Raw genomic sequence first — 22,940 nt, forward strand, 5'->3', positions numbered from 1 at the left:
TAATCTAAGCACAGAAAAGCTGTCTGCTCTCATTGTCCCCCACTCTTTACCCTCTGTCATTTGTCCTATTGAGATAAAGACAATATATGCTAATGGTTTATGTCGTAAAGTTTTATTTCAGACTTGTTTTTAAAGCCCCAAATACGTCCTAAAAGGGATACCAGAGGGTCCCAAAAGTGAAGAGACCATACAAGGGTTAAAAGACGTACAATCATGGTTAATAAAATATCATTTCTGTATATTTAGATGTATATTCTTTACGACCCTGTGCACTGTCAGCCTGAAGCAGCCGGGATGTGAGATGATCTCGCTTACGTGGCACAAAGTAACCGTGTAAAAACAGATTTCGTGTCCCCGTTGCCGTCCTGTGGTGTTAGGAGGATGAGCCACTGAAGGACTGCGTTCGTAAATGAGATTCAGGCTCAAACTGTGCAGCTAGCGCTTTAATTTAGAGCCGTGAACAGACAGGTGTCCACCCAGACTGTCCTATAGCTGTTTGTGCGTGTAGCTTAATTGTTTTAAATGTTCTGTGAATCCACACGAAGACACAAAAGCTTTGAATATATTTCTAATAACTTTAATCATTAGATGCTGCTGACCCACACAACAGCCCGCTGAAGCAAACATTGAGATGTTGCCCTCGCTGCAGGACATGTGTTAAGCAACCATCACTCATACAAAATAACCCAGAGCCCGCTTTTGGTTCATCCGTGCTTCATAAGGACATTTGTTTTCTGCACATTACAACAAAACCAAGCAATCTGAGCGTAATAAAGCAGGCCCTGAGAGAGCTGCGCTAATTTGCTCAGATGTTCTCGTGCGAGCCGCGTTTGAAGGCTTTTGTAGCGCTGACACAGGGAGCACCCGTCACTTACAGGTTCTGCAAATCCCCAAAGCCTTGGTTATTTGTCAGGAAGACGTTTCACCGCTCATCCAAGAGGCTTCATCAGTTCGTGTACGCATCTGACCAGGCTGGGAGGTGAAACGTCTCCCTGATAAATAACCGAGTCCAGTTGCTTTTGACTGGAATTGCTTTGGGGAGAACGACGACCTGGACAAATGAGAAGGTTTTGCAAATGTTTGCCAAGCGGTAGCAACGCGTAGACCCGATAATGCTCCGTGCAGCGAGTGAAAAAGCTGCCGTGGAAACCTAAAACCGCTCATCTGTAATGCCTTTTATGAGCAGCCGTCTGATGCACATTGTATAATCATGCATCCCACGAGTCACAAACAGGTTCTCGGCTCCCAACCCAGTCAAGGAGAAAGCCTTGCCTCATTGTGAGCATGTTAGTCTTCCAGGAAGTAGGGTGTGTGTGTGTGTGTGTGTATGTGTGTGTGTATAACCATAATGCCACATTTTCACAACTGACATTTAGTCTGTTACCATTTAATGGCTTAGAGCACCGCACCAGTCAACACTGCAGACAATGTAATGTCTTCTTCACGTAGCAGCACCTCAATTATTTAACGTCAGCCGAGTTGACGGCAGCGTGGAAAATAATCTATTTGGACTGCTTGTTTGGACGCAGCATGTTGCTTACAACTAATCCTGTCATCCCTGTCTATACTGTAGACGTGGTTTCCCGTATCTTAGAGGATTGGGGGCCAGCCAACATCTGCTGTCGTGCTTATGCTGCAGGGCCTTTCTGCTTTAGCCAGTGTGCGTGCGTGCTTGTGCGTGCGTGTGTGTGTGTGTTTCTGTCTGTGAATGTGACGTCCACAATGGCCTCTAACAGGGTGTGGGAGCTGCTAGCTTCAGAGAGGAAGTCTGCTTTCATTCTAGCTGCAGAGCGACAGAGACTGCTCATGCATTAGAATGACATTTTCATGGAAAGTCTGTTTATTTAGGCATGTTGCAGGAGAGGCACGGGTTGTTCTGTTCAAGAAACGAGTGGGCGCCCTTTCTTGTTTCTGAGGCAACAATAACGCTCATCAGGAAATCTCAGAGCTTACATAACGTCTCGCAGACGGAACAATGAAAATGTCGGGGGAATTTTTGTTATCTGACCAGCGCTCAAGTGTAGCAGGGACTCGTCTGTCGGATGATGAAAGGAGGGCCGGATGATCCAGAGTCCATGTTGTGTTGCTGGTGAATAACTAGGTTGGCTGAGACGACAGCGGGCCTTTCATGCTTATTGCTCAGCATTACTCTGCAGTCCGAGTAGCTCAGCTATGTTTTTTCCCTTCTTCTCATTCCTCCGTGTGTGTGTGTGTTAGTGTGTGTGTCTGTGTTTATGTATGCATTGGAGTGTCTGTGTAGGTTTCTGGTCCCGTTTGACACATCTGGATGTGTTTAGGTCGGCCCCAGTTCCTCAACACGAAGCCACAGGCGTTACATAACCCCCCCTCTTTTATGTAATGACTGCTGCAGCTCTCCGGCTGAATTTGCCCTCTCTAGTTTTTCCTGCCCCACACCCTGTCGGCGTGCCTCGCTCACAAGGCCCGCTCCCGAGCGCTCTCTTCCTGTAAGAAGAGATGAGTTTAACCAGCTGTCCGGTGAAAACGCCAGCCTGCCATCCTGTCAGAATCAAAACAAACCTGAAAATAAAACCGTTCCCAGCCGCTCTAAATGTTTTACTGTCTGGATAAGTTTCAGCTTCTTTTTCTCAAGAGAACAAAGAAATTAAAATGACAGCTGCCGCGTTGATTTCCCCTTGTTCTCGTCCCTGAGCGTGAATGATGACTGAACGGTTTGTGAAGCATGTTTGCAATGTGGTTTTAGTTTCATATGGGAAAGCAAAAGGTTTGTAGGCCTCTTTGTTTCTGCTTTACCTCGCTTCATAACCGTGTTAGAGCTCCGGTTTCAAAATGTGACGACAAGTGTGACAAAGTAAAGAAGATGGAGTCGTTATTGTCACCTAACGCACATAAAAACTGACTGGAGTTGATGAGTATCTGTCGTCAAGCCTAATAGAAAGTTACCTGATCTATGCAGCTACACAGTTAATTTAGAAATTAAAATGCCAGTCAAGTTCAGATCAGATGTTTGGCAGCTTAATAACTTCATTTTGAAATGAATCTGCTCTTGTGCCGTCTTGTTTCTGCACAGTTGGTTTGTGAAGCGCTAAGATATTGTGGCAGGATGATTTGGAGAGCTAGCAAGCTCCTCATTGTCAGCCTGAGCAACAATGTGCACTTTCAAACCCTGTTTTCGATCATCGGCGGCACTTTGCAGCAGTGGCACATCTGGGAAACCTCGGAAAGTGGGACAAATGCAAGCTGCACAACTCAAAACAGGAGTAGACCGCTGAGTACAGGTCCAGAATTTAGCAGCAAGCGTGAGGTGAACATGAGTCGGATGGCTGCGTATTTTATTCAATTAACCGAATCACTGTGACGTCACACAACAACAAATCACTTCCGGGTAGACGAGATGTGTGAAACCGTGTTGATTTGTTGTGATTTTCAGCCGTAACTGTAACATTTGAAGATGTATTGAGTTAAACACGGTGGTCTGATCTGCCTGATGTCTCTGCTGAGCTCGTTTTATGTTCTGTGCTGCTTTTGAAGCGTCGATAAACCAAATCTAGTTTCACAAACAGCGACATGTCACTGCCGGTCGGACTAACTGCAAGTTCTGGGCGGTGTCGTTTACCTTAATCTGTGGCCCGACAGGTAAATTAGGTCTCAACCTTGTTAACGTTGGTGAGAAGTGTTGTTATTAAGGATATGAAAGCTTCAAACATTCATTATAGATGAACGAGATGAGTAGATCCGCTGATAGGTACGTACGGGACGCAGGAGTTTCCACCCTTAAGTTATTGTAAACAATCATTTTGATGGGGTCTAAACATAAAAACCTCAGGATTCCCACGCCTCCTGGACGTTTTGAGACAGTTTTCCAGTCATGGAAACGCCTTTAAATGATTTTAAAATGAATGAATGTCCTGGAGATAATGTATGGACAATTGTAATTGTGTTGTAGCCGCTGTAACTCTTTACCAGGATAGGCGAGTTAACCAGACGCAAAGTGGGACGCAACCTTTTCACCTCAGGGTGTTAAAACTCATCCTACCAGCAAGTAATGTGACCGCTTGTGAGTGCGGACAGATCCAGGAAAATGATTTCTTAAAGCGTGGGAACCCTGAACAATGATCGTCTGACATGATTGTAATCTACTGTTTGAACTGGAACTTAAACCGTAACGTGCACGTATGGATTACCCATGACTTCAGGGGGACGCTTTAATCACCAGAACAGAAAAATCCAAAATGGTGGGGCATTTTGAGTAACGTTGCGTGCTTTGGGAGGCTTGCCTTCTCCCGTTTAAGATGTGTGGAGGAAATATATATAAACATATTCTGATAAAACAAATACTGGTGCAGCAAAACGTCCGTGTAGTGGATATGAGATAAAGTATGTTAACGTCAGGGCACTTTGATGTGATGAAATGAGCAAAAATGGCAGAGTGGATCATTTCTTGAGTTGTGTATTTATCTCTAAGTGTACAGATAATTACAGTGCTTCTTACAAACAAATAGAAAGTTAATCTCCTTCCACCAGCGAGTGTGTGTGTCCATATGAAGAGGAAGTGCACCCCCTTCCCCTCCAGCGCTAACACACACAATGAAGCAGAAGGGTGCGGAGAGAATCGGCGTATAAATGGTGATAGAAATCTGAACTGAACAGCAGTTGAAGGAGCGTCTCTGTTCGTGGTGGGTGTACTGAGGCCTGTTGGTTGTTGGCGGCGAGCTGCTGGACCACGTGTTTCTGAGCGTCCATGTTGGTTTTGGTAGTAGACAGTATGGTACAGGGGTGCACCGGCACCATACAACATATGTGCTGCATCCAGAGAAGCACCACAATGGGGAATGTGCTGACGGCGGCTGTAGTGATCGCCGCTGGTGCTTTGTTTGTGTGTGGGAGTCGGCGGGGGGAGGAAAATATGTCCTGGTTAGAGAAGGGGGGGGGGTGGAGCGCCTAGTGTGGGGAGGGGAGATCTCTCAATGCTGCTTACTGACCCCTCCTCCTCCTCCTCCTCCTCCTCTTCGTCCGTCGTCACCCTGACGATTGAGGTCATTGGACTTGTAATGGCCTCCGTGTGTTTATATTTGACTACATTTAGCTCTTCCTGCTTCCTTTTTCACTCAAATCTACACTCGAGGTCGCCAGCTCTCGTCCGTCAAACCCTGAGAACTGATGAGTTTTTTACTCCGGACAGTGGCGCGTTTTAAGTCTCCTGGCGTATCGAGTCTTAATACGATTCTTATGAGAACCCCTGAGGACTGGGGGTGGGGTCCACTGTGCTATACGTTCTCCTCCATCCCCCTTTTCGTGGTCACGTTAGCAGTGGTGGAGGAAGTACACAGGTCTTTTTACTGTCACTTACCCAACGTAGAAGTGTGTGTGGTGGTGTCTGCTTCTGCCCGTACGTTCTCTTTTCTTTTTATTCTGCTGACGTTTCAGGGGCGTCAACCTTTAGGCCCCCACTCACGCACATGCACATGCACATGCACAAGCACACGTCCAGCTACCAAACCGACGGACACCGTGTCCTAAAAGCAATTTGCAGAATAGCCAATTTCAGAATAACGTCTGGCTGAGCCGACACCTTGTTTACCGATCATTAACTGTCAACAGACGACCGGAACTGAGTCACAGTCGACTCGTCTGGGAACCCTCGCAGGTGGAGACGCGCTCGGACATACGCTCCGTGGAGAGCTGCAGACACATACCGGTCACAGGGGCACACGGATGCAAGCGGGTGCGTGTGTGCGCAACAAAGCGTAGGAAACAGTGGCTGCAAGACTGGCACAAGATATAAGCCACTCCACTAAAAGGCGCGTGTGGTTGAACATGGGTTACCAGTTAAACAGTTAATCATAAACCTCCCTAATTTAGATTATTGGTACATTAATGTGTGTATAACTTAAATATGCTGCTGTCATGTATTAGTTTATATCCAGGGCTCAACGCTAACTTATAAAAGTGGTTGCCAGGCTGCAACCAGGCCTCAGCTTTTAGATGCTGGAATTTAAAATATGGTATTTTTAGTCACCTTATTTTTGAGTTATTATGATATCTTGCCGTTAAACAGCAGCATTATAATGTAAATGTGGCACAAAACAATCCCAGCTTTACTGTTATAAGAAAATTCTCTGTAGTTTCTCCCAGTGTGCAGCTTTAATCTGGCAAATGGCGGCGCTCTCGGCCCGTCAACGGGTGTGTCCGCAGCTCCTACAGCCTCCACCTCCGTGATGTGGCCGAGCTGCCCGCGGGTGTTTCTTTGAGCTCTGATGCTTTTCGTCGCCGTGTTCTTCTGTACGATGTGTTACCTTTTAAACTTGGTGTGTTGTTGCGTTCCCGTCTGTCCGGCTCAAAGATGGCGGGCTAACATCGCCTCCCAACAGTCACAAATGTCCTTTTTTTGTTTTTTTTCGTTCAGGTTCCTCCTCATCGTTCTTTGTTGGAGGAATAAATGTGCACATTCATTTGTGGCGTTGACGGGTTGGTCGACCCTTTCACTCCGCAGTCAAACAACTTAATCTCCTTTGCCGTTGTGTCTTAAACAAACGTGTGTGAACGCACGTGCAACACTGTCACACGCCAACAGTGACGGTTAAATCACTAATGCAAACCATGTTATAAAGAACTGGGATTCAAATTTTGCTTTTCGCTGTCCCCATTTGTTTGAGTCGCTAAAAAAGTGCCAGAAACTGGTCGTCCATGGCAACCTGGCAGCTGTCACCGTCGAGCCCGTATGCATTACTGCTGGACAGATTGTGAAGTTCCCCCTGTGGATCAATAAAGTCTTACTGATATATAATGTTATTTTTAATGATTAAGCTAAAACCAGGAAGTAACAAGTTATCAAATCAAAGGAGTGAAGTAAAAAGTACAATTGTTGCCTCCAGCAGAAGTTCAAAGCGGCAGAAAATGGAAACAAAGTACCTCAAAATTGCACTTAATTACAGTGCTTGAGTAAATGTCCGTACTTTGAGCCACGGTGTCTCTCTTCTGTGACTTTTGCAGACATCCTTACTCTCCTGTGTTTGCAGGCCAAAGCTGAGATATGAGCGCGACCCTCCTTGATCCTTCTCCAGATCAGACCTTTCCTCCCTCTCTGTAGATCAGCTGTCCACCCACCACTCTGGGGGGGATTCAAGGCGCTCACACTGATTCGTGCAGTAGTTTGTGCGACACACTTTGCGCCTCCTTGGTGTTGTTTTGAGACGAGTCTCCACGGGGGACTCGCAGATGCAAATGAAGTGCCCGTGCATTGATCTGATGCACCAGCTATGGGCGTGTTCAGGAGTGTTGCAGTGTTTGGTGCACATTCACCACCCCCGTGTGTGTGTGTGTAGCTGCACATGTGTGTGTCTGTACAGAACAGGATCAAGTCTGTAGAACAGGAAACGTTATTGGCAGGTAACACTGCAGCTGTGTTTGCAGTGGTGTCCTTGGTGCCGTGTTGCAGTGAACAAACTATGGGTGGAAGTAATGGAAGGACTCAAAGACATCTTTCATTTTCATTGCACTGATTTGCGGCTGATGTCTGCGTCAAAGCCACAATAACTCTCCTTCCGCTCTGCTCCACAATAAGACAGGATGCCTGGTTGGATTATTGGTTATCCCAGTGTCTGCGGCACTGTTCCCTGACCCGGCCCCACCCCCTCCAGCACCCTGTGGCCTGTAGATTGCTTTTAAAGCCCGTCTGTTCCCCTCCAGGCTGCCAGAGCTTTCCCACTCCTCCTCGTCCCTCTTTTTTCCCTCCCTTCCTGTCTCTTCTCCCCTCTTCTCGACTCCCTCCGTCCTCCGTGGAGGTCTGAAAATTAAAAACAGAGACGAGTGCGGGGTGGAGGAAGCGCAGAGGAGTGCAAGGTCTATCTTTGTCTGCCATCTGAGTCATTTTTTATGCTCTTCATTGTTCAGCCACGGTCACTGCAGCCTGTGTTTTGATGAAACGGCGCCCTCTGTGGTCGCGGTTGCTCGGTGCAGGAGCAGACATTTTCCTCTCATGTCTGCCTTTTGAAATGCCCATTCTGTGTGTCATACTGGTAAAATGGAGTACTCTGCTCTCAGCTGGCACTCGCTGTTTGCAGTGAAGTAAATCAGTGCAGTGAAAACCCCCATTTCTTTGTATCTCTCCCACACTTGAGATGCATCTGTCATCCTTTTCGTTTTGGGATCAGAAGGATTTTCCCGGCTGTCTGCAGTCGTCTTTGCTGGGAGCTTTTTCTCATAATGCAGATTCACTGACCTCTGCAGTCTGACGGGGGTAATGCTCACAAGATAATGTGCTCTCAATCTCAATCCAGGGTTTCATTAATGTATTTTATTATGACAGAACCTACTTTCACACCACTTATAATGGTTCAATTTGTGAAAATAAATTGACTTTAACTCACTGCAACTAATGCTTATTTTCATTATTAATAAATCTGCTTACTGTTTTCTTTAAAATGTCAGAAAATAGTGAAACATGTTAATCCCAGATGTCTCCAGATGTGTTGTTTTAGCTGACCAACAGCCCCAAACCCCCCAAAACAGTCAGTTTACAATAAAATAGAACTCAGAAAATCAGGAAGTCACATTTGAGAGGCTGAAAAATGCTTTATTCGGGGTTATAATACGTAAAAAATGGTGATTAAATTCTGAAAATTGTCTCAGACTGGCTAATGTGCTAATTGTTGCAGCTGAATTAAAAGTATAAATCACTACGTTTGTTTATTTTAATGGTGGACAGGTTTTCTCACCCACACCTTCTTTTTAACCCTCAGATGGAAGCGGGCGGAGAGCCGCTACACCGTGGAGCGAGCCGCCATCATCAGCCACTGGAACTGGCTCCAGGCCCACATCTCGGACCTGGAGTACCGCATCCGACAGCAGACCGACATCTACAGACAGATCCGCGCAAGCAAGGTGCGTTGACGTGTCTGTTTGTGTTAAACGCTAGCATGGGAAGTGTCGTGTGCAGGAACACACTGAGTTGTTCAGTCGGACACTCACATACATAAATATAACACTCAGGTCTTGCTTCTGCAGGGCTCGGTGGAGTTGGGAGGCGTCTCCCCTACCGGAGGGCCTGCAGGTGGGGCTGAAGTGAAGACGGAGCCTGTAAGTACTCAGGTAAGGGTGAAAGAGTGGTCGTAATCTGTGTTTTGGGGTTAAAGCAAAATAATTTGCGACGTCCATGTCAAGTAAGATTCATTCATTTGCAGAGTTTGTTCTTAAACTTGTCTGTCTCGGGTCGCTTTGTTTGTTTTTGTCACTTTAAAAAGATAATACGTGTTCCGATTTAGCTCGGATTTATACTAAGGATTCAAGCAAATATATAAACTGCAGTGTATGTTTGTGTTTACATTATGAACCCCTGTGTGCATCTGTTACTGACCGTGACAGAGTTTTAAACTTTGATATGCTAGTTTGAAAACGATTCTCGACACCTCTTTCAAAACACAACAAAAAGCACATTACATAGAAAAAAGCTTTTTTATTAACCTGCAGAAAAGTCACTGAACAAAAACACACAAATGGCTATAGTCAGAGCCTGACTGAGTACGAACCTGAATGTGGAATTAATGAAACATGACGACAACGTGATGATTTAAAGTGTAATTCCAGCGCAAAATCATCCCAGGGTCTTTTCCTACACGTCAAATAAGCCATCAAGACGTAACGTTGTGTAACAACTATTAACGGAGACATCCAGGAGAGTCGCTAACAGCCGGACGTGGCTAACAGTGATTAGCTAGGGGCAGCACGGTGAAGGCATTCAAAGGTCTTTTTTAACCACTAATGCTGCTGAAAATAACAGCAAACCTCTGCAGCAGCATGAGAAGAGTCCCTACACACACAACAAAGCACCAATGGGCTCCTTCCTTTGGGACTGACTTTGGTAATCCACTGTAATGGACTTTACTATGAGAGGAGCTGGTGCAGGGGCCAGTAGGTAAGTCTTAAATAACACCCTTTTAATAAACTCTGGCTTCACTAACTACGCTGTTGCTGCTTTGTTTAATCGTTGTTACACAAAAGAAAGTGCCGAAAAAGACCATGGGATGATTTTTTTTACACTTTAAATTAGATTGAAACCATGAAACTGTTCATTTGTGTGTGAAAGCTGGTGCAGAAGGAGCGCACAGAACAGGATTTTAAAGTTTTTTCTTTACAAATCTACACTGAACAACTCAAGTGCACTGGACCTGGATGATTCACTTAAAGCCGTTTGCTGAAATCCCCCGTGTTCGGCCGCCGGGCCAGTTAACAGGAGGTGTGGTCTCACTGGTTGTGTCTTATCTGTCGATGCAGGATGTCGGTTCAGAACGGCTGGAGCACACAGGCGCCGCCCACATCTCCAACGCAGACGCCGGCCCCTGGAAAGGTCAAAACGCACAGCCCGCTAACGGCGTCCTCAGCAGGTACAGCTGATGCTCATAACAATGAATCCTGATGATACTGATGTTAGATGCTCATAGAGCTGCAATGACTGTCAATTTTATACAATTTTTGGTCATTTTTGTCAAGCAAAAACTAGTAAATATGAGGGTTTATTGCTCTTCTTTGTCATATGATCGTAAGCTGAATGTCTTTGACTGTTGCTGCAGTAAAACAAGCACTTTTATGGAGCTGTTGGACATAAAAACACTATTTTACATAAAACCAATCACGAAGATAATCACAGGTTACAGTCCTGATGTTTCTGTTGCTCCTGAGATGAAGTTCTGATGATTTCACTCATAAATATCTGAATATTAATTCCCTTCTAGGTGAAAAAAAATAATAAAATAACCATAAATGTCGATTATTACATCTTAAACCTTTTCATTCTGATTATTCTTAATTAACTTTGCCGTCACTTGAGATTAAAGCTGCGTCCTCGCTCCGCTCTGTTGACAGGATGGCAGAGAGTGCAGACGCCAAGCACCAGCAGCCGTCGGCCCACGACAGCACGTGCGTGGCTGCGCGTACACGACCGCTAGTCAGCTGTCGACGACGGCGGCTCATTCAGCCAAACACTGTGCCCAACCTCAACGGCAAGGTGAGTGTCACCGCCCGGCCGGCTCGTTCATCATCGCCCTTAGATCGTGCAGTGCTTTCACTTTAACCTCCTCCACACACACCAGTGTTTGCCTTTTTTTAGGGGGGCGGGGGAAATAAAAGGTCAACAATAGACGCCAAATACAAGTGTTGAACATCATGTGAAAACTATGAATTGAAGATTAATTTGCGAGTTAATTTGAGTGTATAAGGACGTCTTAGTACGTTATGATTTAAGTTAATGAAGGTCATTCTCCTGCTGATGTTGCAGAGATTTGTTTGTGTTGATACCATTTGTTACAGCTAAATTGAACCATCTTTAACACTTAAATTTGATAAAAATGTACATGAATTCCTCCAAAATCCCACATTTAAACACCGAGACCTTGAGGACCACCACAGAAAAACCCATGCTGTGATTTGAGATCAAAAACTTTTGACATTTTCCAAATTTCTGTAAGAATTAGCATTTGTTTGTGACTGGATGGCGAGCACTTGTGTTGTGTAAAGTGCTCAGAAACCTCCTTAGAGTGAATCTCCTGGTGAAGTCCATCATCCTCTGAACGCCCTGGGTCTGTAGTTCGTGGCTGTGAAGTTTCATGAGGCTGTGATTCTCCTCGAGGTCACAACAGCTCATTTTAGACGCTGAAACGTCTCCTCTGGGGGCGGACGTCATCAAAGGTGAAGACACCTCAGCCTGTTTAGGACCGTTTATACCCCAGTATGCAGAAATCCCATCTGTACTATCATAAAGTGGGCATGTCTGTAAAGGGCAGACTCGTGGGTGTTAATATAATCCATTATTATTCAGATATGTTGAGGTCAGAGGTCGAGGGACCCCTTTGAAAAGGGTCATGCCAGTTTTTCCCCCACGCCAAAATGTAGCTTAAATCTGTCGCCTTGTTACCGACAAGCTAGCTCAACACGTTTGGTACAAATGGATTCCTCAGATCGTCCAGTTTCATATGATTATATTTGTATTTCTGAGCGCACTATGAGTGGAAGAGATTAAAGGAGCTGAGACGAGGTGTTTGTTTAAATGTGTTTGATATTGAAATCTACGTTCAAGTGGCGTGAAGAGCAATGAAGTGGACGTTTTATCCTTGGACAATATGTGGTGTGTGTGTGTGTGTGTGAGGCTGCGCTCTCTGGTTAGTTCCTGGGGTTGTAACCTAATAGCTGAGTAAACAAAAGACGGCTGACTTATTTTTGAAGAACTGGGGCAAACAACAAAGAAGGGAAATAACCCTTGTGACGACTCACAAGTTTTAGTCGAGGAGAATCGAGACATGGGCTGATTGTTCATTTCTCTGTGAAAACAAACTGCGAGGAGATTTCTCGGTGGCGCTTTTACATTAACAGAACCGTTTTTCCACCGTTGTACAGTTCTGAGGACAGGAAGTGCACTTCTCAGGTTTCTTATGGGTCATACGAAACATAGTTTTGGTTGTTTATAGTTCAATAGCATCTAATTTAACATGATGAAGGGCAATAATCAGTGCACACTGTACAGATATGTGATTTACCACAGCTCTTAGTTGCTGAAAAAGCTTTAAAATTCATATTAAAATGCTTAAAGTGCTTTGAAAAAAAGGTATAGGAACGCTGACTCTGCCTCTTTTATTCCTGTTTTTCATCAGTCCATGATTTAATACCAAGAAACTACAAATATTAGACTTATTTCACTCCTGCGGTGCATTAAATTCTAGGAAATGTGTATTTTTATTGGTGTAAATGTAGAAGCTGAATTATGAACATTCACAGTTGAGCTTCACGTGATTTTCAACATGATTTTCTTTTTGGTGTGGTCGCCCCGCAGGCCCAGAGAAGCAGCTGTGTCCAGTGTAGCTGCAGGGTAAACCCCAGCTGTGTGATGTGTGGTGGCTGGCCCACCCCCAGAGAGGACCCTCAGTATGAGCAGCCCACACTGGAGCGCCTGTCAAGACTGGATCTTGGCGTCCACCCCATCCTCTCCTTCCCTGACGGTCAGTTTACACAGTCATTTCCTCCTTTTGCATCTAGAGGGGAAGACAAACAAGGAGTGGCCGTAGAGAGACGCCTCTCCAGGAAGTGCTTTGAGGAGATTGTCTCAATGTACTGAAAATCACTAATGCAGGTCATGTTTCCCTGGATAAGTGTTGTCTCTCTGTCTCCTCTTACTCTCCGGACTGGTGTCGTAACCAACAGAAGAACACTGAGTCAGATTTATTAGATATAGGGGCTGATGCGATCAGACTTGTCACGGTCCTTTTGAGTCTGCGTGAGAGTCCCGTAGAGTCAACAGGAAACATCCCGCCTCGATAACTGACACGCGACAGTCTTTAAAAAAAGAAACTCAATGAAACACGAGCACTAAACCGTCCGGGAGTTTGTGAAGACGCTGATTGTTTCCTGGAACAGGCTGCAGCTCAGTCGCTCCGTCTCTTTTCTTTCTCTCTATTTCTCCATGGAAATAATGCTGCCTTCAAGTGCGCTCAGAAATGTCGAGATCACAACGATCTGACAGAAAAGAACAATTGTTAAACGTAAAGTCTACTTGTGACACATTCAGGGGGTTAAAGAACAACAACAGGACGTCACACAAACACATTTAAGTGACACTCACACCGCTGCACAACCCTAGTGCATCGGTGCCTTAACTTGCAGTTTAAAAACACAGATTGTATTCAGATTAAGGAAACACTCCAGTGTCTCAAATGCCACTTAAACACCGTACCCCGGGTATAATCTGAGTTATTTAATACCCTGATTAACAGACGTAGATAACTCCTCTAGTACCCGGGATATTCATGCATGTAAACGGGGGGAACTTCAATAATCTGATGATTCCTTTAACTGGGGTGAGACCATTTTCTTGTTACTGATGTGTAAACGCACTGTACGTGAACGATGTTAATGCGGCCTAAAGGCTCGTTTATGCTCCCACATCGTGCGTCACGTTATCGTGCCTACCCTCATGCTTCCATGCGTCCTTTACGTTGGAATGGAGGTTGAGCGAAACATCCTGGAGACGGCATTGTTAAAATTAAACAGTTATTCCAATAAAGTTCGGGGGGGTTATGACAACTACAAACATGGTGAAGACGGAGGAGATAACGATCCTGTCTCTGTTGAGGAGACAAAATGGCGGGCAGCGTTGTAACTTAAGACGTCCCAGTGTGGACGGGCAATTCCACACATTGGTTTGACAGATGAGAGAAACTGACGACCAACGTCAGTATTTCAGGATGTCCGTCGGGGCTTTAATGACTCGCTCGCTCCTGATATTCACGTCACTCTTTGTGTGCCGTGCCCGACACTGCCCCCACGGTTTCTGTTGGCACTGCAACGTTTGCTCCGTATCTGTATGCATCTGCAAGCTTTCAGGATACGGAGGAAATGTACGCAGAGTACGGACAGAAGGCTCCGTCCGTGTCCGTATGCGTCTCTAACGTAGAGCATTAATGAGCCTTAAGAGTCAGTGTCAGTGGGGGTCCTGGTCCTTGTCGATGATGCAGTCGGGAGGAAGTCTTCTCTGGATTCACACAAATCAGGATTTCTTTGCCATTATTGAGGAATCTGTTGTATTTTATCCCGAATGCATCACGTCGATACATTATTTAGACAAAGTTGTACTTCCAACAGTGATTTGGCACATGCTCGTGTAGTAGAACGCCCATGGTTAAATCTAAATTTTGCATGTCATTGTGAATTGCTAATGTTGAGCTGCAGATGGCCAATCTGAAGCATCCAGCACACACTTGTTTTGAGACTCACACGTGTTTTTGTTCCCTCGTCCCTTTCAGACGTTTGTATAGGCCTACGTCTGCAGCAGGTGATGAAGAGCCAGTGGCAGACCAAGTCACTGGACAGGAGCAAACCACTGAAGAAGCTCTCCCTCAAACACAAGCTGTCCTCGTCCAAAGAGAAGCACAAGTTCACCAACTCACTTATGGCAGTCAGTAAGTACAAATGCATCCGAGCCACAGACGCCTGCCTCCTTTAACAAACACACGTCTGCACAAAAACACAGAACAGTCCCGTTCACCTCAGTTCGTTACACACAAGAACGCTTGTTTTAGGGATTGAACTGTCAAATAACAGCAAGTAATCGATTACTCACACCCGACCTTAACAAATAGACACAAATGTCTCCATTCAATTGTGAAATAAGCGAGTGCATTTCTCAAAACTCTGCTCATAACCAGGTTTTTCATCTTGCTGTTTTTCAGAGTAACGTTAATTCCAACTGTTTTCTATTTCACAATTGCTTTTTCCCGGTAACCACTATCAGACAGTTGCGTGATTGGCTGTTGGATCTCATGAACATGAGGACTTGCGGACACTCGATGGATGAAACATTTAAAATTTAAAACACTTGCTCAGAGAGAACTTGCATCACCTTCCCCGTCTAATGATGATGTGTGACTGGTTCCCGGTGTTGCAGGACTGGGCCACTATAAGAACCGTGCAGAAAAGCAGAGGACGGTGGACAGCAGCGTGGGCGGCGGCGGTGGCGGCAGCAGCAGCAGCAGCGCTGTACTGAACACAGCCAGGCTCGAGGGCCAGGCCGTGTGCAAGACCGAGCGGCTGCAGGGCCTCTCCACACCTTTAGGGCCCTTCGACAAGAACTACAGCCGCAAGAGATTAAGAGAGCACTCGCTGGACAGGACTGACAGTGAGTCTTCTTTGGACGAAGCCCCCGTTAAAGGCCGGGTTGTGACTCGTGGGCAGAATATCTCATTGAAAGAGGTTTGTTTTGGCTCAAGGGGACCGAGCGCTCATCTAAATCTGTGTGTGTCCCGTCCTCCAGCCTCCCCGAAACTCTTCCTGGACTCGAGCAGCCCCTGCCCGACTCTGGCCAACATGCACTCGTCCCTCCAAAGCCCCCTCACGCGCCAGCTGTCCACGTCTTCGGAGAACTCCACGCCACTGGGCCACGGCATCCTGAGCACACCGGTAAGGAAACACCGGACGACGTCCCTCTGTTTGATAATGAACGGGGACTCGATCAGGTGTCAGACAAACAGTTTTACAAACACAGCTCTGTCTCAAAATGACCAAAGATAGCAGCGCACCATGACACTTTTATGTCTTTGACTGTGTGTAAATCTGGTGTGTTCACATGTCAGAATCTAAAAGTGTTAAAGGGACTAAGAAAAGATTGTTATAGATAAAATGTAAGACTTCTGCTGATGTCAAATTTCCATAAAGACGCTGTCGACATGCAGGGTTATGATGAGACCAATGAGAGAGCAGCAAAAACAAAACTGAAACTTCCTTTTCTTTGTGGTTTTGTTTCATTTTTTTTGTTTTTTTGTGCGGTGACTGAGACAGAAAAGGTGTCAGGAAACAAAACCGCCCAGCAGTCAAACAGTGCTGTCTGTTAGAAACCCCCGCACCAACATGAAAACACGTCTTTTCAGTGTGTTAAAACATCAAAATCCTCTACTTTTATACGTGTTCATCCTCTGATGTGACTCATACAGTATAAGATTCATTCCTGTCAAAACACGAGACGCTCCACCTGCAATAAAGAACTCCCGTGTGAGGATTTCATCGTTGAAACTGTCAGAAACGCTGAGTGAACCCTGTGGTCGTTTGAGTTCATGCATCTGTGTTGAACCCTCACGTCTCCCCCTCCCCAGCAGCAGCCCATCAAAAGGAGGCGAGGTGAAAGCTCCTTCGACATCAACAACATCGTGATCCCCATGTCCGTGGCTGCCACCACCAGAGTGGAGAAGCTGCAGTACAAAGAGATCCTCACACCCAGGTACACGCCCGTTTACGCTCCCACAGAGAAACCCTCCAGTAACCGTGGTTGGTTTCCTCTTTCAGTGCATTTGTGTTCTGCTCGTAGTCAGTCGCTGTGACGACCGGCTTCCTCATTCCCTTTTCTTCTTCAGGTGGCGATCCGTGGACATCTTCTCTCAGCCCATCACTGAAGAGGAAGATGAACGGGAGGTGAGTGTTGAATGTTTGACTGGAGGATCAGGTGCACACATGTAGCACACGTGTTCTCATTTTATGGGAATGCTGCGTTTGGTGTGGGGGCGAGAGGTGGCGCCTTGGTATACGAAGACAAAACTTTATCGTCCATGATGTGAAAATTTGACACAAGAATACAAAAAGAAAAAAAACAGGACTTCAAAAACTCAATATGCACTCACAAAACGACCAGTTTGGACCGCAGACTATAAGAAAAACGTTTGTACCGTCTCCATCGAGCTCCGTTCTCTCAACTTGATCCAATCGTCTCGCCTACGGGAGTCTCCATCTTGTCAGACATTGACTCCGCCTCATTACCTCTGAACAAAAAAGGGCTTGTATGTGTGTTGGGGGGAGGGGCGTACGTCCATCTGGCTGACGTTTACCTCCGAGGAGAAGTGAGGCCCAGAGGCTAGCTGTCACTCAAGAGGCCACGCCCCTAATTATTCATAAACTTTAACCTCCAATAAAATAAAAACTAGTTCTGTGTGTAGGGACTCTTCTCATGCTGCTGCAGAGGTTTGCTGTTATTTTCAGCAGCATTAGTGGTTAAAAAAGACCTTTGAATGCCTTCACCGTGCTGCCCCGAGCCAATCATTGTCCGTGGTCTGATTCAAGACGATAAACTTTACTCTTCGATCTCTAGAAAGGAAACGAGCGCCCAGACATCACCTGTTAACCGCACGTCAGCAGTGTGAATACTTCTGGGTTGTTTATCCGTCACTCCCCCGTGTGTGAAGGTCTCGGTCTCTCTTAGTGCACGTGTGGACTGTGGCGTCCCGTCTTTGTCCCAGGTGATGTTTATTCATAACGTATCCTTCATCAGCATCCACACGTCATGTCTCATATCACTCACTTTAAAATGTGTCTGTCTCACATTAATGGATGTGTTCAGGTGTGACAGTGACACCTGGTGGTCACATCTGCAACACTTTCACTAGATTAATGTGGAAAAAACCCAATCAGAGGTCACAGCCCGTCTTTACTTATTACGATGTTAGACGGCTTATTTTTGATTAATAATTAAAACAATGATCTGAAATATTTACAGTCGTCATTTCTAACCAAAGATGGAGACTAAAGGAACGAGAGTGAGAAGACGAACGAAGGGTTTGAGAAGTCTTAACAACATTTATTTCAGTTTCCTCCAAAAGATTAAATTTACAAACGCTTTTATGATATTAAAGATATTAAAGAACTGGCAGCCATAAATGACTTTGTGCTATTGTCCCAGACCTCTGGCCGTAATAACATTAGGATTTATTGTTTCACACAGTCTAGAAGTACGGACAGGAAGTGAAATAGCATAAAAACATCCGCATTTATGAGTTTATCCTTTTGGAAACAGTAACGGTGAAACATTGTCTGTATGTTTTATTAAAATGTCTTTAAAGGAGCTGAAAATATGTGAAATACGACATCTTTTTCACAACAACGTGCACTTTGCTGCTGCATGAATGTTGTGAAGGTCGAGTACGGCTCCTTTTTAAAATTAAACTTGGTGAAACAGACGGCTGCAGCCACCGTCCCGGGTGTTTTCACTCATTTAATATGCCAATCCTCTCATTACTGAAGTACTCAGGAGGTCAGCAACGTCATGATTCTGTCACTTTGACCAAAGAGCGTCATGGTAATTATATATTTATATCCTTAATATTACAAACTGAGGAAGATCTCAAGTGATTCTCCGAGGCCCAGGTAGTGTGAGTACAAACGGGCCTGGAGGGGGGGACAAGGACCCTAAAGCATGGGGCACGGGACGGACGCACAGTGGGAGGGCGCCCTCACACAGATGATCTGTCTGCCTCTACGGCCACGAGTTAACCTGCTGTTGTTTTCTGCCGTTAAGTTTCGTGGAAGGCTTCGGCGAGCAGATCACTTTTATCGAGCCGGAGTACAAACCAACGTCACGGCAACAAAGGTGCAGAAAACGATCATGACGGAGCAGAAACACTGACATTTGACACGTGTGGAAAAGGGAACAGCAGCTCCTCAGAATATGTTAGAGAATGTGTTTGTGTTTAAATGATGAGCTGTAAAGTGAAGCGAGCACGCGTTCAGGCTCCTGACGGTGTTTTCGTGTGTGTGCAGGTGGAGGACCTGACAGACGCAGCCTTCACGCAGCTCCACCAGCCCCACGAGGACCAGGAGCGCTCCCGCTGGACCTGGATGGCCCTGGCTCCAGCTAAGAGGCGGGGCAGCAGGTCAGTACAGATACACGCACACACACACACACACACACACACACACACACGGTGACCCCCCGTGTTTGATTGTAGGCCGTAGTTGTGACGTTCTGACCTCTGCTCCCTTCAGGTCGTACAAATCTGTCGACGGACGCACCACGCCGCTGCTGTGCGGGACCAACCCTCCCACCCCTCAGCCCGCGTCCCCGGACCCGGGCCACTGCCCCATGCTCCACGACTACAGCTACGTGCCGTCGCCCATGAGCCCACCCAGCCCCGACACCACCTCCAACCCCCACACGCCCTGCTCCAGGGACTCCCATCGGCTGCTGTCCAGCGAGGACACGCGCTGCTCCACGCCAGACTTCACCTTTGAAGAGAGGGTAGGTTCTCCGACCGCCGATGCTCCTCCCACGCCATCAGCTCGCCGTTAGAAGAGCGGTTTTGTTCTCACGATGTTTCGAAGCCTGCAGACGTTTGTTTCCACGTCACGGGTGGAGACAAATACGTTTGAACAGTAATTTCACCTCAGCCTCGAGACCGTGACGCAAATAATGACCTTATCTTTGTACCTTACGTTTGTTTTATTTCACTTCTTTTGTTGTTAAATTCTTCACACAGTTGTTGGCAAATCATTAACTTCCCTGTTTACCTTTTACGTAATTAAGTTATGTTCAACTCCACGCCCACAGTAGAGGATTCAGTCCCTGAAACACACGTTTGTCTTCTCTTCAGTAGCGCCACAGTTAAAGACAAACGGCGTCCAAACGGAGGCGGTAGATAAATCCAGCTCCTGACGCTGAACGCCACGGCCTCTGACAACATCAGTGCGCCCAGTTTAGAAGTCTTGGCATACCATGACTTCTTTATTTATTTTTTTAAACTTACTTACTATATAATATGACTAATTTATTTATTAAATGAACTATACTATGACTTTTTTTATTTCTTTTTTAAAACCTACTATGACGTATTTTATTAAGTTACTATACTAACTATTTTATTTTATTTATCAAATTAACTATACTAAGACTTTTTTGTATATTTATTTAACTTACTATACCATGAATTACTAATTTTTATTCATTTATTAAACTTACTATATTACTAATTTTTATTCATTTATTAAACTTACTATATTACTAATTTTTATTTATTTATTAAACTTACTATATTACTAATTTTTATTTATTTATTAAACTTACTATATTACTAATTTTTATTTATTTATTAAACTTACTATATTACTAATTTTTATTTATTTATTAAACTTACTATATTACTAATTTTTATTTATTTATTAAACTTACTATATTACTAATTTTTATTTATTTATTAAACTTACTATATTATGAATATTTATTTTTTATTTATATTTTTAAACTTCTGACTTTTGTATTTTTTCAACATAATATACATTTTTTAAAGTTACTTTACAATAACTTATTTATTTTGTCAACATTTGCACTTTGCCTGTTAAATGTATATTTTAACGCCTCGTTGACACACGACACTAAAAACCACACGTTCATTATGAAGCAGATTTAAAGCGTTAAAGTTTAATTTTATCCCAAAATAATGAAATGCGTAATTTAACTGTAAGTCATGACACTGTTGAAGTGTGAGCTTGTTTCCCGTCTAATTGTATTTAAATGGTCTTTTGTGTGACGCTCTGCAGACGGTAGCGCCGTGGGAGCGCCGCAGCTTCCCCATGCCCGAGGACCCGGCCCTGGAGCCGGAGCCGGAGAGCGACGCCCACATCAGGCCCAGAATCCGCAGCATCTCAGGTTGCCGAGCGACCGCCTACGGACGCCTGGATTCGGACGACATGGAGCCTTGTGACGACGACGGCGGCGGAGGAGGCGGCGGCGGTGGTGGTGTCGTCCCTAAACACAGGGCGTCCACCGCCCACCGATGAATGACTGACAGGCTGCGGCCCCGCCCCCCGCCCCTGCCCCGCCCCCCCCACGCCCACAGCTCCTCTCTGGCATTAACAAGCAGAACCTCGACGCAGAACACGACATTCAGTGGGTTCCTGTTGTTTGATATTCAAACATCAGAATAATTCTTTCACAGTTTTTAGTGAACTTTAAGGAGATAGAAGCCTTTTTCCCTACACTCGCTTTGTCACAGGAGAAAAAAGGATAAATGTAAAAAAAAAAAAAAGTATAAAACAACACGTTACAAAAATGTTTTCTGTAGTAGGCTAAACAATGTACATGGGGGCTTAGTGGTGTGTCATACGTGGCGTGTACACTCGTAGCGCACTATGTAGCGGACTCCTCAAAAACATGGCCAAAGGGTGTTTTCTATCGACTAGTTTGCTTGTAATTCCCATGTACATTTTTAGTGGAGTGACAAATTACAACAGCGCCCCCGTCCCTCGTCCCCCGCCCCTCGCCCCCCCCTCATCCAAATAAACAGGTACATTTGCGATGTGGCCCCGCCCCCTCCCCTCCCCGCCCTCCTCCCTCTAGAGGTCGCCTGAAATCACCAGAGCACTTCTCCAACTGCCAAGTTGAGTTTCGTTGGTTTGCTTTTCTTTGTTTTTGTTTATTTTTCCTCATTCCTGACGTGTTTTCTTTGTGTCCGTCGCTGCGTAACACAGTAAATCATTCCTTCAGTCTCTGATCGGAGAGCGTCCGGCTCCTCCTCCTCCTGTCGTCGTCGTCGTGGTCGTGGTCGTCTCCCGCTCTCACTTCTGTTTTTGAACACGAGGGTTGGTGGCACAGAGAGGACCGGGGTTTCTTTTCTTTCTTTCTTTTGTTTTGTTTGTTTTTGTTTTCAGCACTTGCCCCTACAGGAACGTAACCGCTGCTGCATGCTGGGAAACATGCTCATGTTCGTCTTATCACAACAGCACACAGTTCAGATTTCCACTTATTAAAGAAAAGACACAGCAGGGGGACGATCGTCTCTCTCTCTCTCTCTGTCTCTCTCTCTGTCTCTCTCTCTCTCTCCCCCCCCCCCCCCTCTCTCTCTCCGTACAGTCGCTGCTGTATCACCACACTTCAATAAAGACGTAACACACTGCCCCCCTCCGCCCCGGCCTCTTTTCTCTGGTTCGGCTCGACGCGTTTTCTCTCGCGTACGTTTCAAATGTAGCAGCTCTCACCTAGAAGACCCCGCCCCCAACCCCTCCACCCCCCCACCAACCCCTCCACCCCCACCACCACCCTGAGCTCAGGTTTTTCAATTTAAGGGAATATTTTCTGCTGTTTTAGGACTTTCACTTCGGATCAGACCTTCAGACTGAACTCTGTCGCAAGATGGAGTCCACCGCCACCGCCCCACCCATGTCATAACCACACTCTTCTTCTCCCCCCCCACACCTCCACCCCCACCCTTACTTAAGTAACTAATTGCTATGCAAAAAAAAACTATGGTTGTTTTTCATTCTTCACCTCCTTTTGATGCCACAGCCATTCAATCACTGTTTCTTTCTTCTTTTGTAGTTAAAAGCAAGATGTCAATGTACCTGTTCGATTGTTGCAGCAGTTAACCTAATCAAAAAAGCAGACTTGTTTTTTCTTTTTTGTAAATAGTACCATTAAAACATTTATGTTTAACTTGGCGTTCATGTTCTGGCCTCAACTCCTTCAGTGTGACCGCCATCTGAAATCAACTCCACGCCGTCACTGTCGACGGAACAATCAGGAAACTCAGATTTACGGACGCACGTTGCACCTGAACGCAGCGTGAGTCCAGCGCTCAGACAGTGAGTCGACGTGACACACACAGGGGGAGGGGGGGGGGTGATTTCAGACGGGCGCTTGTGTGTTGCTGCTGCGGATCCTTCACGACCAC

General features: G+C 45.6%; 1 protein-coding gene across 4 annotated transcripts in view; it reads left to right on the top strand.

The window, feature by feature from the left end:
- Window positions 1–22,707, top strand: part of LOC310960747 (KAT8 regulatory NSL complex subunit 1-like) — a 42,387-nt gene extending 19,680 nt beyond the window's left edge. For 2 of the 4 annotated variants that reach the window (XM_083932533.1, XM_083932532.1), the window contains 13 exons: window positions 8,721–8,862; window positions 8,986–9,069; window positions 10,252–10,361; window positions 10,840–10,981; window positions 12,800–12,965; window positions 14,766–14,921; window positions 15,407–15,637; window positions 15,773–15,918; window positions 16,608–16,732; window positions 16,866–16,923; window positions 19,039–19,151; window positions 19,264–19,516; window positions 20,812–22,707. In XM_083932533.1, the coding sequence (XP_083788659.1) occupies window positions 8,721–8,862; window positions 8,986–9,069; window positions 10,252–10,361; window positions 10,840–10,981; window positions 12,800–12,965; window positions 14,766–14,921; window positions 15,407–15,637; window positions 15,773–15,918; window positions 16,608–16,732; window positions 16,866–16,923; window positions 19,039–19,151; window positions 19,264–19,516; window positions 20,812–21,051 (1,966 nt within the window). In that variant the 3' untranslated portion in view covers window positions 21,052–22,707. The remainder of the gene's footprint in view (window positions 1–8,720; window positions 8,863–8,985; window positions 9,070–10,251; window positions 10,362–10,839; window positions 10,982–12,799; window positions 12,966–14,765; window positions 14,922–15,406; window positions 15,638–15,772; window positions 15,919–16,607; window positions 16,733–16,865; window positions 16,924–19,038; window positions 19,152–19,263; window positions 19,517–20,811) is intronic. The other 2 variants (XM_083932534.1, XM_083932535.1) reach the window with 2 other exon arrangements.
- Window positions 22,708–22,940: the final 233 nt, after the last annotated feature.

The sequence above is a fragment of the Echiichthys vipera genome, assembly GCF_963691815.1.
Source record: "Echiichthys vipera genome assembly, chromosome: 18".
Taxonomy (NCBI): domain Eukaryota; kingdom Metazoa; phylum Chordata; class Actinopteri; order Perciformes; family Trachinidae; genus Echiichthys; species Echiichthys vipera.